The 16,351-nt window shown below is 33.5% G+C and overlaps 1 protein-coding gene across 4 annotated transcripts in view; it reads left to right on the top strand.

Moving 5' to 3' along the window:
- Positions 1–350: 350 nt before the first annotated feature.
- Positions 351–16,351, top strand: part of adgrf6 (adhesion G protein-coupled receptor F6) — a 44,406-nt gene continuing 28,405 nt past the window's right edge. For 2 of the 4 annotated variants that reach the window (XM_081718231.1, XM_081718230.1), the window contains exons 1-36: positions 351–478; positions 2,191–2,252; positions 2,732–2,835; positions 3,787–3,835; positions 3,992–4,135; positions 5,368–5,403; positions 5,831–5,995; positions 7,513–7,659; positions 7,753–7,899; positions 8,038–8,184; positions 8,403–8,549; positions 8,643–8,789; positions 9,010–9,156; positions 9,375–9,521; positions 9,615–9,761; positions 9,900–10,046; positions 10,265–10,411; positions 10,505–10,651; positions 10,872–11,018; positions 11,237–11,383; positions 11,477–11,623; positions 11,762–11,908; positions 12,127–12,273; positions 12,367–12,513; positions 12,734–12,880; positions 13,099–13,245; positions 13,339–13,485; positions 13,624–13,770; positions 13,989–14,135; positions 14,229–14,375; positions 14,596–14,742; positions 14,961–15,107; positions 15,201–15,347; positions 15,486–15,632; positions 15,851–15,997; positions 16,091–16,237. In XM_081718231.1, coding sequence (XP_081574357.1) covers positions 2,240–2,252; positions 2,732–2,835; positions 3,787–3,835; positions 3,992–4,135; positions 5,368–5,403; positions 5,831–5,995; positions 7,513–7,659; positions 7,753–7,899; positions 8,038–8,184; positions 8,403–8,549; positions 8,643–8,789; positions 9,010–9,156; positions 9,375–9,521; positions 9,615–9,761; positions 9,900–10,046; positions 10,265–10,411; positions 10,505–10,651; positions 10,872–11,018; positions 11,237–11,383; positions 11,477–11,623; positions 11,762–11,908; positions 12,127–12,273; positions 12,367–12,513; positions 12,734–12,880; positions 13,099–13,245; positions 13,339–13,485; positions 13,624–13,770; positions 13,989–14,135; positions 14,229–14,375; positions 14,596–14,742; positions 14,961–15,107; positions 15,201–15,347; positions 15,486–15,632; positions 15,851–15,997; positions 16,091–16,237 — 4,774 coding nt within the window. In that variant the 5' untranslated portion in view covers positions 351–478; positions 2,191–2,239. Of the gene's footprint in view, positions 479–2,190; positions 2,253–2,731; positions 2,836–3,786; positions 3,836–3,991; positions 4,136–5,367; positions 5,404–5,830; positions 5,996–7,228; positions 7,338–7,512; positions 7,660–7,752; positions 7,900–8,037; positions 8,185–8,402; positions 8,550–8,642; positions 8,790–9,009; positions 9,157–9,374; positions 9,522–9,614; positions 9,762–9,899; positions 10,047–10,264; positions 10,412–10,504; positions 10,652–10,871; positions 11,019–11,236; positions 11,384–11,476; positions 11,624–11,761; positions 11,909–12,126; positions 12,274–12,366; positions 12,514–12,733; positions 12,881–13,098; positions 13,246–13,338; positions 13,486–13,623; positions 13,771–13,988; positions 14,136–14,228; positions 14,376–14,595; positions 14,743–14,960; positions 15,108–15,200; positions 15,348–15,485; positions 15,633–15,850; positions 15,998–16,090; positions 16,238–16,351 lie in introns of those variants that run through there. The other 2 variants (XM_081718232.1, XM_081718233.1) reach the window with 2 other exon arrangements.

Below are 16,351 nucleotides of genomic sequence, written 5' to 3'. Positions count from 1 at the left end.
CATTGGAATTTCCATACACATGCTTTTCTGAAAGGAACACTGGTTTCACCATTTCCTGTTAGAGGAAAAGTTTTATTATGGGAAAAACTAGGTCAAATCCCACAAGGTTTCATATATCTGCATGCTGAAAAATGTGAATCTAAACCTTTACACTGAAATGAACAATATGTAAATCATGAGTTTAAAAAAAAAAAAAAAGTTGTAGTAAACAATAAGCTCAGTGAGAATTTACCTTAGGAGCATCTTTTACTTTTTATTTGGTTGGAACAACTAACATTTGGATGAATATTCTCTGCTACCATAATAGAGCCAGGAAACTGGAGGAGAGAAAGCCAAACTAGAGTTACAATTGTGTAACACAGTAAGGTCTATTGCTTTGTTCCCGGAATGTCTGTAGGTGGGTCAGTTGTGAAGGGGAAAACACTTTTATACTCTTGACTGATGATTAGTACAAGCTTTGCTGGTTGGTCTTTGGAAGGTAAGACTAATGACCATTTATTTTTGCAAAAAGGCAATGGCAATACCTGAGCTTTTCAATATTGAGGTTAAGGCAAAACAAAGATAAAATGTCATGATCAACTGTAAATATTGCTTCATTTAAATGTTATGTTCTCTAGACTGGTAAAATTAGGCATTGATCCAATTGCATATATAAGTATCGATAAAAATAGTTATTGATTTAACCTGAATAATAACTGCGATGATAGAGTGCCAAAAATCAAGTAAAGACCTGGATAAATAAGATCTAATCTTGAAGGTAAATGACACAATGAAAATCACCTCATAAATAGGGTCTGGCAGTATTTGCTGCTTTGTGAATTATTACAAAGAAATGACTGAAATAACTGTATCAAGTAAAGGTATGTTTATATTCCTTAAATGTTGCTGTTTCTTTGGTCATCTCCTTCCATTAACATGAAGGTTAATAGAGACAAAGCAATTCACACAAATTTTGTTAACAGAAGAGAATATTTTCACTATTATAATTGTTTATATTATAATTACACTATTATAATTACACTATTATAATTCTCACTGTGCATGGAAGCAAGACAAAATGTTTATGATTTGTATAATTGTGACTTGTTTACATTCTATCATGAACAGAAGAGTCTGCTATCAGAATAGCAAACGAACCTCAAGGTCAGATCCAGATTTACTCACCCACGACCCAGCGTTATTTGTACGAGAAAAATATCTGAATCTTGCTAGATTAATCTCAGCAGCTTGGTTAGGATGTTTGATAAGAATATGAGAAACACATTGTAATGCTGCCATCAAATGCTTCTGGACATGAGTGACCTTTCCAAGGTGTAGTTACCAGTAAGAAAGCTCAAAAATTACCCATTTTCCAAGTTGTTACATTTCACTTTGCAGTTTTTAGCAAATTATATAAAATACAAAGTTTTCAATGAACTCTAATAGACAGTGTTCATAGTTCTTGGTTGATCACAACAGTCTAGCAGCTGTAGCAAGCTAATGGGTTATGATGGGTTTGTACAGTCAGATTCATAGCAAACAATTTGTCAAGTACTAAGCGTGCATACTTTTGGAAGGAAGGGTTTTACAGAAAGACTGGATGGAGGGTGTGCAGCAGTGTTAATAATGACACTAATTGAAAAATATGAAAATGACCACAAAACCATCATTATACCACATACGATAACTTTGCAATTCATGCAGTAATAACTGTTTGGTTAAAATAATCACAACCACACACAATTAATTTTGATCATATTCCTCTATTAATTCAAATCTGAGCTGACACCAGAAATTTACCCAATAACTATTGAATGAATAATGAATTCAATGAATTGAAATAATAAATATTGAATCTGATAAAATGTAATTGTTAAAAAGTCTCATTTGATTTTTTTTTTTTTTACACTACTTTGTTGTTAGTCATTGTTGACCATGCAACCTTATAAGCATATTTTAGTTTACAGTCTTTCAGCTTGACAGTTCTTCAGAACTTCTGGCACATAAGGTTTAATTGGTTTCAACTATTAAGTGAACCATGCTTCTAACAGAAAACATAAATAAATAAATAAACAAACAAACAACAACAAAATTACTATGATGGTTATTTCAGTCCAGAACACCAGAACAGTACAAGAGGTGACTTCCATATCATAATTAATTCAATGAAACGAAACCCAGATTGCAATCTTAATAATGTTTGTTTTACAGATAGTCTGACCATAGGGTTGAGGACAACTCCACAATATGAATAAGCAGGATGGCCTTTACAGGTAACTTTCCAAGATCTTAGATTTCAGTTTGCAGTATCAAGTCAATGCCACTGTCTAAAAGTACTAAGGAAGAAGGCTAAGCATAATAATATTCAATGTCAACATAAGCATGAAAGATAAACTTGCTTAAAACCTGTTCAATCTGCAGGTTTAATCAACTTCATTCTTTAAAGTTTTTACTCAGGCAGGGCTCTTGGTTAAATAACCATGTGACAGGTTTCCTGTTAAGAAAAAATCTTTAAATGTGTGTAGATTTATACTATATTGACATTTAAGATACATGTTTTTGTATATTACTGAAATGTCAATTTTTTGTCCATCACTTGTTCTCTCTAGTCACGTTTCATTGGCATCAAATTAATTAAAACTGTCAAGCATTTTCTCCTGTACCTTCTGTATAACAGCAGCTGAAATACCTCTTAATATGCTTATTTTCTTACCTTGATTTCTTACCTTTCTTACTTTATGATAATATATAGGATTGACATCGAAATACTTTCAGACATTCATGGCTATCTTACTGGTGAAAATGTGTGCTGTGGAAACACAAGAAGTCCTTGTAACTTCAGACTACACTACAAAGGTAAAGGCAAAGTTTACAGTACAAAAACTGATATTAGGAAGCTTAAGGATAGGAATCATAGGATGACACAAACACCTTGAGTGAAACCTATTTATGAAACCCATATTTCTGTTGGATGCAGGAATTTGCTGGGGCAGCAGCCTGCAAAACAGTCAACATGCAAGAGTACACTATGGTGAAAAATAGCACAAGATTAATTAATATAATCTAACCCACTGTACTGGCTAATTAAATAACAAAGCACCTTTCTAAGTTGCTATGGATAAGATCGTCTACCAAATGCCATAAATGTAAATGTAAATATAGAATAGTAGTAGTAGCAACATGTAATTTACAATACAGATGAAACAAGTTTGCATTTTGTAAGGTTAGTGTAAACAATGAGCCATGGCCAAAGAACTTATTCTAAGAATAATTAATGTTTTATAATAAAGATAACAATAGAGGCATATAATGTAAGGAATCCAGGTTATCTTACAATGTACCAAATGAGATCCATGATAAGAAAAGGGCAGGTTAGAGACACTCGCTTAGAAGCTCAAGAAGGGAATTGATATGTTGGGCCTGACACATGTAATGTCTCCTGTTTGTCAACAAATCAGAGATTTACTGATATGTGAAAGGGCAGGAGTATGGCAAACTTTAACAATGATTACATATTGCATTACTCAGCCAAAGAGTTTTCTATGCAGTTCGAGATTGTTGAAGTATGATTTATGGAGAATACAGAAGGAATGGATGACAAACCTGAGCCTATGCGTTTAGGAGGTTGCTGGACACAAATGTGATGTTAACCATTGGTTTATAAAACATTTCACACACAAAATGAACAAACAGATGGCAACAAACGGAAATAAGTTTTAATTGGTATTTGAAAGTCAAAGAGGTATCCATCCAATAACTAGTTAAAATAACCTTACTATAATATAATGCACAATATTTAATCCCCAGTTTAACAACACAGATGGACAACACGATGAGTCAAGACAAAACCTGGACAGTAAGTTATTCTGTTTTAAAATACTATATGTGTATATAAACAGTATATAATAAAAGCAATAACAATAACAGTAAATAAAAATGTACATAAGAACAACTCCAAGAAAAATAACCATGAATCTAACAAAATCACAATCTTGTTTCATCAATTTCCCAGCCATCTTATCAGCTGCAGAATGCATTGTTGTGATAGAGATGAATGTCTCTCAATTGAATTTAATCCAACTACTTAAATCATCCTTGAACTCCATTACTCTACAAATAGACAACTTCACCAAAATCTCCTCTCTAGAAATAATAGGTGAGCTCATTCTTCACTATACACAATGTACATTCGACAAACTAAAAAATAATGGGAAAAAGCATACTTTAACTGTTGGAACAGCAGTTTCGTATCCTAGCTATTTAAGCTAAAAATACAAAAAACATCTTGGTAGGTAGACCATTTTATTGCCAGAGAGATGCTTGCCAGATTAGCCAAAGAAATGTCTTTGTCTATCTGAAAATATGACAAATCAAGTTAACACCATCTCGCTATATCTTACTTAGAAAAAGCCAAGACTTGCTAGCTTGTTTACAAAGTACAACAAATGAGATTGTCGCAGTCAGTTCAATAACTGCTCACATTGAGAGAAAGTCTTTTTGATTGAAATTTCAGTAATTTCAGTGTTTATGTTGAGAATGATTCTGTCTCCTAGATGTATAGAAAGTAGCTATTAACAAGACAACAAGATAATAGAGTATACAGGGCATAGTATTTTTCTTATGGTTTCAGTGTACACCTTGTAGTTTAACCTGGATGACACTGCAGAATATTACATGAAAAATTAGGCCAAAAGACAAGACAACACAGCACGGTCATTTGTGCATATCATGATTTTATAGTGTGCTATTTAAATGGTAGCAGATACCGGTGCATATGTGTGGATCAATATTTTTAGACTTATGATAAATGCAAAAAATTGTGATGACATCACCAATGCCATATGTGGATGCATCAATGCCATTCCAAATGAAGGACAGTTCTGTTAACAAGTAAAGGGTGTATGTATATTACAAGTATGTATAAAATGTAATGAGTTATAATATATCATATATATTATACCTTATAGGTATAATATATAGGTAAGGTACACTTATAGCCGGTAAAGCAAGGATATACTGCATTTGTTTCAACAAAAGAAATGGCTGACACCACAAGTAGGTCAAAAAATGATCATTGGCACAGTGTAGTCCAATTTACACCTGGATACAGACAACCTATTTGTGAAACATTTACCTTTTTTCCAACAAATATTAAGAAGGTTATAATTCAGAAATTAGTGGATAACTGTAGCTACAGCACAAAGAAATAGGTTAATACTCGTTCTTATTTTTCTGGCATGTAAGACCAGGAAACTAGCAATTTTAAAATGCAGCACAGAGCAGTGATAAATGGGCCAAATGTATGAGCTCTATTAATTTCTACAATTAATATTTCAGTCTATTTCACAGTAAAATGCTTTTCTGAATTATTCACCTTTCGCCTCATAGATGTCACTACATGTTCAACTCCACTATCCTCAACAGGTAAATTCCAAAGTACTTCAGCAAAATAGAGGGTTTAACCCAATAAAGCCATTCACATTTTTCTGTGGGAGTGTGAATATTTTTTTTTAGATGAGCAATATGCATTGAAAACAATTAAAATATATATTTTGCTTACTATGTTGTCTACAGTAGCACCTTTCTGGACTGAATATGTGATTGAACTAGAGATTAAAGCAACGGATATAGCTGCTGACCAACTCCAGAAAGTTTTGAAAAATGTACCCTTTTTGAATTTACCCTTCTCATTCAGTGATCCTGTTGTCATCACTGAAGTTAATGTCACTACAGGTAGTGTCACTAGAGGGCCCCATTGAGAATAAATAGCCAAAACTTTACCAAAGATCCAATATTAAGTTTTTATATTCTGCATAATGCATGTAATTATATGGTGTGATATTTTTGCCAGAGTTTTATTGGAATGGAACTTGGAATCAGTGTGTATGTGAGAGTCTGAATTTTTGGCCCAATGACACCCGTCACCTATATCACACCTGTGTTGATGTAATTTACGGAACATGTGGAAGCATCAAAGCCCTTCCAGCAAATGGACAGTTCTGCCAGTTAAAGAGAGGTAAGACCATTAATTACTTGAAGAATAATACTAATTATGTCAAATATCTGCTTAGAACAAAAATACATCAAAATCTTTTTAATTTCTTTTTAATTATACTATTTGTTCTTATTGTTCTTGTCCTGAAATCTAGGAAATACCCAACTTTATCCTTATTTTGTTAATGTTCCCATCATTAGCATAGACACAAAAAGTATCATTAGGTCCTTATCTTCGAAAACAAAATTTACTCCATACATAATTCATCTTGATCTAACCAGCTTCATTACAGGCACACTTCCACTAACAATGCTTTTGTTAAAGTCCAACAAATTTTACTTATCACAATAGGAAAACCTGGGTGATTTGTTCACTGTATTCTGGTTCTATACATTTCACCTATGGCCAATGTTAACACAAATTAATTCATATCACAAAGTTCTACATACAAAGTGTAAAAATATATCAACACAAAATGTTAAAAGATTCCAAACACTAAACTTTTCATGTTTAAAAAAGTATTAAATACTATACAAACAGAAATATTAGCCATTCTCTTCAATTTCTGTAACTCAGATTCTCAATCTGTTTAAAAATCAATCTAAAGGCAAAGAGGTGAGACTTACCTCCATTAATATCAAACTGGTATCTAGGGCCTTATGCATAGTATATACAACACTGCAGTATTTTCATGACAGTACAAATTGTTTTTTGCAATTTCATGCTTTGTGCACTTTGCATTGCATGTGAAAAGTACACATAAAGACATTGCATTATCTTATGTCTTCATACTGCTTCATGCAGCTTAAAGAGGATAAATAGTGATTTGAGATGGAACTGACACTTTATAAGATAACCATACATCTACATACTCAACATGTACACACACGTTTCACTCACTTTAGTTTCCCGAGGCATTGATATTAATGTAAAGCATGTTGCAGTAATAAAATGTTTCCATATTATTAGTAGTATATGCTCATACTCATTACATATACCACATCTCCCTTTCTTTGAAAACATGGCAAAACGTCCATAGGTACTGTTTTTAAATCAAAATAACTTTACAGTCAAACAGGCAAATCAGTGTTTCCACTAGTAAATTCTAGTAGCAATATTACTATGAACTTTACATGACTGTTCACTCTATAAAACTTAGGCCTACTTAACACTCTTAAAGTAGGTTACAACTCTATATGTCATAAGAATAACATGATTTTTTTTTTAGAACTGTCCTCTTTCCTATTTTTAAAGTAAATGAGGTCAGGCGTCACCTGTAGGTTAGACTACAACTGCTCCTGCTGGAAGGGGTTTACTGTAAAAAACTCAAATATGAGTACAAGTGTTAATATCCCTTGCATAGGTAAGTCATTACATGAAAAACTAATTTTGTACTCCAACATTTTAAATACAGACATTGTTTTTAATTATTTTTAATGATTAGTATTAGTAACCCTTGTATAGGTAAACCACTACATTTGGAAATAATGAAAAAGTAAAAACATGACTCTTCCAACCACTTTTCATATGTCTCACAGATATGGATGAATGTCTGTCTGTACCTTCTGGATGTGTTCCAAACTCCACCTGCACCAACACAATAGGAGGCTACAACTGCTCCTGCTTGAATGGATTTACTGTATCAAAGTCAGGTTTAACAGTTAGTGTTAGTAACCCTTGTATAGGTAAGTTTTGACTTCAGTTTAAAGAATGTTGTTCTAGTAAAAATGAAAAAGTAAAAACATGACTCTTCCAACCACTTTTCATATGTCTGACAGATATGGATGAATGTCAGTCTTTACCATCTGTGTGTGGTCCAAACTCCACCTGCACCAATACAATAGGAGGCTATAATTGCTCCTGCTTGAATGGATTTACTGTAACAAACCCAGATTTGATCACAAGTCCGAATAATTCCTGCACAGGTAAATTATTTCCAAAAATGCTTATTTTTGTGCTCATATATCTCAAATTTCAAACGATGTTAATATTATATTACTCCAAAAGAATGTAACTTTCTCCACAGCAAAATAAATGAATAAAACCTATTCTTTGCCTCATAGATATAAATGAATGTCTGCCTACACCACCTGTATGTGGTCCAAACTCCTTCTGCATTAATGCAGTTGGAAACTACATTTGCTCTTGCTGGGATGGCTTTAATGTTACAGACTCAATTTTGACTGCAAGTGCTAATAACCCTTGCATAGGTAAGTCTTTACATGAAAAACTAATTTTCTACTGAATCATTTTAAAGACTGACATTGTTTTTAATTATTTTTGATGATTAGTGTTAGTAACCCTTCTATAGGTAAGCCACATATGGTTCACTGTTTCACTCATGCTATTTATGTTTCAGTTATCAAAATTCTCTCTCAAAAGTTTGGGGTAAAACAATAGATGACAAAATCTATTATTTATCTTACAGATGTGAATGAATGTCTATCTCTACCTTCTGTATGTGGTCCAAACTCCATCTGCACTAACACAATAGGAGGCTACAACTGTTCCTGCTTGAATGGATTTACTGTATCAAAGTCAGATTTAACTGTTAGTGTTAGTAACCCTTGTATAGGTGAGTTTTGACTTCAGTTTAAAGAATGTTGTTCTAGTAATAATCAAAAAGTAAAAACATGACTCTTCCAACCACTTTTCATATGTCTGACAGATATGGATGAATGTCTGTCTGTACCTTCTGTATGTGGCCCCCATTCCAACTGCACCAACACAATAGGAGGCTACAACTGCTCCTGCTGGAAGGGGTTTACTGTAACAAACTCAAATATGAGTGCAAGTCTTAATATCCCTTGCATAGGTAAATCATTACATGAAAAACTAATTTTGTATTCAAACATTTTAAATACGGACATTGTTTTTAATTGTTTTAATGATTAGTGTTAGTAACCCTTGCATAGGTAAACCACTACATTTGGTTCACTGTGTCACTGAAGATATCTATATTACAGTTATATAAATTCACTCTGAAAAGTTCAGGGTGAAAAATTACAAGACAAAATCTTTTATTTATCTTACAGATATGAATGAATGTCTGTTTGTACCTTCTGTATGTGGTCCAAACTCCATCTGCACCAACACAATAGGAGGCTACAGCTGCTCCTGCTTGAATGGATTTACTGTAATAAACTCAAATTTGAGTGCAAGTGCTAATAACCCTTGCACAGGTAAGTCATTACATTAAAAACTAATTTCGTATTCAAACATTTTAAATACTGACATTGTTTTTAATTATTTTTGATTATTAGTGTTAGTAACCCTTCTATAGGTAAGCCACATATGGTTCACTGTTTCACTCATGCTGTTTATATTTCAGTTATCAAAATTCACTCTCAAAGGTTTGGGGTAAAACATTACAAGACAAAATCTTTTATTTATCTTACAGATGTGAACGAATGTCTATCTGTACCTTCTGGATGTGTTCCAAACTCCACCTGCACCAACACAATAGGAGGCTACAACTGCTCCTGCTTGAATGGATTTACTGTATCAAAGTCAGGTTTAACAGTTAGTGTTAGTAACCCTTGTATAGGTAAGTTTTGACTTCAGTTTAAAGAATGTTGTTCTAGTAAAAATGAAAAAGTAAAAACATGACTCTTCCAACCACTTTTCATATGTCTGACAGATATGGATGAATGTCAGTCTGTACCATCTGTGTGTGGTCCAAACTCCACCTGCACCAATACAATAGGAGGCTATAATTGCTCCTGCTTGAATGGATTTACTGTAACAAACCCAGATTTGATCACAAGTCCGAATAATTCCTGCACAGGTAAATTATTTCCAAAAATGCTTATTTTTGTGCTCATATATCTCAAATTTCAAACGATGTTAATATTATATTACTCCAAAAGAATGTAACTTTCTCCACAGCAAAATAAATGAATAAAACCTATTCTTTGCCTCATAGATATAAATGAATGTCTGCCTACACCACCTGTATGTGGTCCAAACTCCTTCTGCATTAATGCAGTTGGAAACTACATTTGCTCTTGCTGGGATGGCTTTAATGTTACAGACTCAATTTTGACTGCAAGTGCTAATAACCCTTGCATAGGTAAGTCTTTACATGAAAAACTAATTTTCTACTGAATCATTTTAAAGACTGACATTGTTTTTAATTATTTTTGATGATTAGTGTTAGTAACCCTTCTATAGGTAAGCCACATATGGTTCACTGTTTCACTCATGCTATTTATGTTTCAGTTATCAAAATTCTCTCTCAAAAGTTTGGGGTAAAACAATAGATGACAAAATCTATTATTTATCTTACAGATGTGAATGAATGTCTATCTCTACCTTCTGTATGTGGTCCAAACTCCATCTGCACTAACACAATAGGAGGCTACAACTGTTCCTGCTTGAATGGATTTACTGTATCAAAGTCAGATTTAACTGTTAGTGTTAGTAACCCTTGTATAGGTGAGTTTTGACTTCAGTTTAAAGAATGTTGTTCTAGTAATAATCAAAAAGTAAAAACATGACTCTTCCAACCACTTTTCATATGTCTGACAGATATGGATGAATGTCTGTCTGTACCTTCTGTATGTGGCCCCCATTCCAACTGCACCAACACAATAGGAGGCTACAACTGCTCCTGCTGGAAGGGGTTTACTGTAACAAACTCAAATATGAGTGCAAGTCTTAATATCCCTTGCATAGGTAAATCATTACATGAAAAACTAATTTTGTATTCAAACATTTTAAATACGGACATTGTTTTTAATTGTTTTAATGATTAGTGTTAGTAACCCTTGCATAGGTAAACCACTACATTTGGTTCACTGTGTCACTGAAGATATCTATATTACAGTTATATAAATTCACTCTGAAAAGTTCAGGGTGAAAAATTACAAGACAAAATCTTTTATTTATCTTACAGATATGAATGAATGTCTGTTTGTACCTTCTGTATGTGGTCCAAACTCCATCTGCACCAACACAATAGGAGGCTACAGCTGCTCCTGCTTGAATGGATTTACTGTAATAAACTCAAATTTGAGTGCAAGTGCTAATAACCCTTGCACAGGTAAGTCATTACATTAAAAACTAATTTCGTACTCAAACATTTTAAATACTGACATTGTTTTTAATTATTTTTGATTATTAGTGTTAGTAACCCTTCTATAGGTAAGCCACATATGGTTCACTGTTTCACTCATGCTGTTTATATTTCAGTTATCAAAATTCACTCTCAAAGGTTTGGGGTAAAACATTACAAGACAAAATCTTTTATTTATCTTACAGATGTGAACGAATGTCTATCTGTACCTTCTGGATGTGTTCCAAACTCCACCTGCACCAACACAATAGGAGGCTACAACTGCTCCTGCTTGAATGGATTTACTGTATCAAAGTCAGGTTTAACAGTTAGTGTTAGTAACCCTTGTATAGGTAAGTTTTGACTTCAGTTTAAAGAATGTTGTTCTAGTAAAAATGAAAAAGTAAAAACATGACTCTTCCAACCACTTTTCATATGTCTGACAGATATGGATGAATGTCAGTCTTTACCATCTGTGTGTGGTCCAAACTCCACCTGCACCAATACAATAGGAGGCTATAATTGCTCCTGCTTGAATGGATTTACTGTAACAAACCCAGATTTGATCACAAGTCCGAATAATTCCTGCACAGGTAAATTATTTCCAAAAATGCTTATTTTTGTGCTCATATATCTCAAATTTCAAACGATGTTAATATTATATTACTCCAAAAGAATGTAACTTTCTCCACAGCAAAATAAATGAATAAAACCTATTCTTTGCCTCATAGATATAAATGAATGTCTGCCTACACCACCTGTATGTGGTCCAAACTCCTTCTGCATTAATGCAGTTGGAAACTACATTTGCTCTTGCTGGGATGGCTTTAATGTTACAGACTCAATTTTGACTGCAAGTGCTAATAACCCTTGCATAGGTAAGTCTTTACATGAAAAACTAATTTTCTACTGAATCATTTTAAAGACTGACATTGTTTTTAATTATTTTTGATGATTAGTGTTAGTAACCCTTCTATAGGTAAGCCACATATGGTTCACTGTTTCACTCATGCTATTTATGTTTCAGTTATCAAAATTCTCTCTCAAAAGTTTGGGGTAAAACAATAGATGACAAAATCTATTATTTATCTTACAGATGTGAATGAATGTCTATCTCTACCTTCTGTATGTGGTCCAAACTCCATCTGCACTAACACAATAGGAGGCTACAACTGTTCCTGCTTGAATGGATTTACTGTATCAAAGTCAGATTTAACTGTTAGTGTTAGTAACCCTTGTATAGGTGAGTTTTGACTTCAGTTTAAAGAATGTTGTTCTAGTAATAATCAAAAAGTAAAAACATGACTCTTCCAACCACTTTTCATATGTCTGACAGATATGGATGAATGTCTGTCTGTACCTTCTGTATGTGGCCCCCATTCCAACTGCACCAACACAATAGGAGGCTACAACTGCTCCTGCTGGAAGGGGTTTACTGTAACAAACTCAAATATGAGTGCAAGTCTTAATATCCCTTGCATAGGTAAATCATTACATGAAAAACTAATTTTGTATTCAAACATTTTAAATACGGACATTGTTTTTAATTGTTTTAATGATTAGTGTTAGTAACCCTTGCATAGGTAAACCACTACATTTGGTTCACTGTGTCACTGAAGATATCTATATTACAGTTATATAAATTCACTCTGAAAAGTTCAGGGTGAAAAATTACAAGACAAAATCTTTTATTTATCTTACAGATATGAATGAATGTCTGTTTGTACCTTCTGTATGTGGTCCAAACTCCATCTGCACCAACACAATAGGAGGCTACAGCTGCTCCTGCTTGAATGGATTTACTGTAATAAACTCAAATTTGAGTGCAAGTGCTAATAACCCTTGCACAGGTAAGTCATTACATTAAAAACTAATTTCGTACTCAAACATTTTAAATACTGACATTGTTTTTAATTATTTTTGATTATTAGTGTTAGTAACCCTTCTATAGGTAAGCCACATATGGTTCACTGTTTCACTCATGCTGTTTATATTTCAGTTATCAAAATTCACTCTCAAAGGTTTGGGGTAAAACATTACAAGACAAAATCTTTTATTTATCTTACAGATGTGAACGAATGTCTATCTGTACCTTCTGGATGTGTTCCAAACTCCACCTGCACCAACACAATAGGAGGCTACAACTGCTCCTGCTTGAATGGATTTACTGTATCAAAGTCAGGTTTAACAGTTAGTGTTAGTAACCCTTGTATAGGTAAGTTTTGACTTCAGTTTAAAGAATGTTGTTCTAGTAAAAATGAAAAAGTAAAAACATGACTCTTCCAACCACTTTTCATATGTCTGACAGATATGGATGAATGTCAGTCTTTACCATCTGTGTGTGGTCCAAACTCCACCTGCACCAATACAATAGGAGGCTATAATTGCTCCTGCTTGAATGGATTTACTGTAACAAACCCAGATTTGATCACAAGTCCGAATAATTCCTGCACAGGTAAATTATTTCCAAAAATGCTTATTTTTGTGCTCATATATCTCAAATTTCAAACGATGTTAATATTATATTACTCCAAAAGAATGTAACTTTCTCCACAGCAAAATAAATGAATAAAACCTATTCTTTGCCTCATAGATATAAATGAATGTCTGCCTACACCACCTGTATGTGGTCCAAACTCCTTCTGCATTAATGCAGTTGGAAACTACATTTGCTCTTGCTGGGATGGCTTTAATGTTACAGACTCAATTTTGACTGCAAGTGCTAATAACCCTTGCATAGGTAAGTCTTTACATGAAAAACTAATTTTCTACTGAATCATTTTAAAGACTGACATTGTTTTTAATTATTTTTGATGATTAGTGTTAGTAACCCTTCTATAGGTAAGCCACATATGGTTCACTGTTTCACTCATGCTATTTATGTTTCAGTTATCAAAATTCTCTCTCAAAAGTTTGGGGTAAAACAATAGATGACAAAATCTATTATTTATCTTACAGATGTGAATGAATGTCTATCTCTACCTTCTGTATGTGGTCCAAACTCCATCTGCACTAACACAATAGGAGGCTACAACTGTTCCTGCTTGAATGGATTTACTGTATCAAAGTCAGATTTAACTGTTAGTGTTAGTAACCCTTGTATAGGTGAGTTTTGACTTCAGTTTAAAGAATGTTGTTCTAGTAATAATCAAAAAGTAAAAACATGACTCTTCCAACCACTTTTCATATGTCTGACAGATATGGATGAATGTCTGTCTGTACCTTCTGTATGTGGCCCCCATTCCAACTGCACCAACACAATAGGAGGCTACAACTGCTCCTGCTGGAAGGGGTTTACTGTAACAAACTCAAATATGAGTGCAAGTCTTAATATCCCTTGCATAGGTAAATCATTACATGAAAAACTAATTTTGTATTCAAACATTTTAAATACGGACATTGTTTTTAATTGTTTTAATGATTAGTGTTAGTAACCCTTGCATAGGTAAACCACTACATTTGGTTCACTGTGTCACTGAAGATATCTATATTACAGTTATATAAATTCACTCTGAAAAGTTCAGGGTGAAAAATTACAAGACAAAATCTTTTATTTATCTTACAGATATGAATGAATGTCTGTTTGTACCTTCTGTATGTGGTCCAAACTCCATCTGCACCAACACAATAGGAGGCTACAGCTGCTCCTGCTTGAATGGATTTACTGTAATAAACTCAAATTTGAGTGCAAGTGCTAATAACCCTTGCACAGGTAAGTCATTACATTAAAAACTAATTTCGTACTCAAACATTTTAAATACTGACATTGTTTTTAATTATTTTTGATTATTAGTGTTAGTAACCCTTCTATAGGTAAGCCACATATGGTTCACTGTTTCACTCATGCTGTTTATATTTCAGTTATCAAAATTCACTCTCAAAGGTTTGGGGTAAAACATTACAAGACAAAATCTTTTATTTATCTTACAGATGTGAACGAATGTCTATCTGTACCTTCTGGATGTGTTCCAAACTCCACCTGCACCAACACAATAGGAGGCTACAACTGCTCCTGCTTGAATGGATTTACTGTATCAAAGTCAGGTTTAACAGTTAGTGTTAGTAACCCTTGTATAGGTAAGTTTTGACTTCAGTTTAAAGAATGTTGTTCTAGTAAAAATGAAAAAGTAAAAACATGACTCTTCCAACCACTTTTCATATGTCTGACAGATATGGATGAATGTCAGTCTGTACCATCTGTGTGTGGTCCAAACTCCACCTGCACCAATACAATAGGAGGCTATAATTGCTCCTGCTTGAATGGATTTACTGTAACAAACCCAGATTTGATCACAAGTCCGAATAATTCCTGCACAGGTAAATTATTTCCAAAAATGCTTATTTTTGTGCTCATATATCTCAAATTTCAAACGATGTTAATATTATATTACTCCAAAAGAATGTAACTTTCTCCACAGCAAAATAAATGAATAAAACCTATTCTTTGCCTCATAGATATAAATGAATGTCTGCCTACACCACCTGTATGTGGTCCAAACTCCTTCTGCATTAATGCAGTTGGAAACTACATTTGCTCTTGCTGGGATGGCTTTAATGTTACAGACTCAATTTTGACTGCAAGTGCTAATAACCCTTGCATAGGTAAGTCTTTACATGAAAAACTAATTTTCTACTGAATCATTTTAAAGACTGACATTGTTTTTAATTATTTTTGATGATTAGTGTTAGTAACCCTTCTATAGGTAAGCCACATATGGTTCACTGTTTCACTCATGCTATTTATGTTTCAGTTATCAAAATTCTCTCTCAAAAGTTTGGGGTAAAACAATAGATGACAAAATCTATTATTTATCTTACAGATGTGAATGAATGTCTATCTCTACCTTCTGTATGTGGTCCAAACTCCATCTGCACTAACACAATAGGAGGCTACAACTGTTCCTGCTTGAATGGATTTACTGTATCAAAGTCAGATTTAACTGTTAGTGTTAGTAACCCTTGTATAGGTGAGTTTTGACTTCAGTTTAAAGAATGTTGTTCTAGTAATAATCAAAAAGTAAAAACATGACTCTTCCAACCACTTTTCATATGTCTGACAGATATGGATGAATGTCTGTCTGTACCTTCTGTATGTGGCCCCCATTCCAACTGCACCAACACAATAGGAGGCTACAACTGCTCCTGCTGGAAGGGGTTTACTGTAACAAACTCAAATATGAGTGCAAGTCTTAATATCCCTTGCATAGGTAAATCATTACATAAAAAACTAATTTTGTATTCAAACATTTTAAATACGGACATTGTTTTTAATTGTTTTAATGATTAGTGTTAGTAACCCTTGCATAGGTAAACCACTACAT

Source organism: Electrophorus electricus, chromosome 7 (genome assembly GCF_041902795.1).
Source record: "Electrophorus electricus isolate QZ-2024a chromosome 7, ASM4190279v1, whole genome shotgun sequence".
In the NCBI taxonomy this organism is placed as follows: domain Eukaryota; kingdom Metazoa; phylum Chordata; class Actinopteri; order Gymnotiformes; family Gymnotidae; genus Electrophorus; species Electrophorus electricus.
The sequence above is the reverse complement of the archived record's forward strand: the minus strand, read 5'-3'. Positions and strand labels throughout refer to the sequence as shown.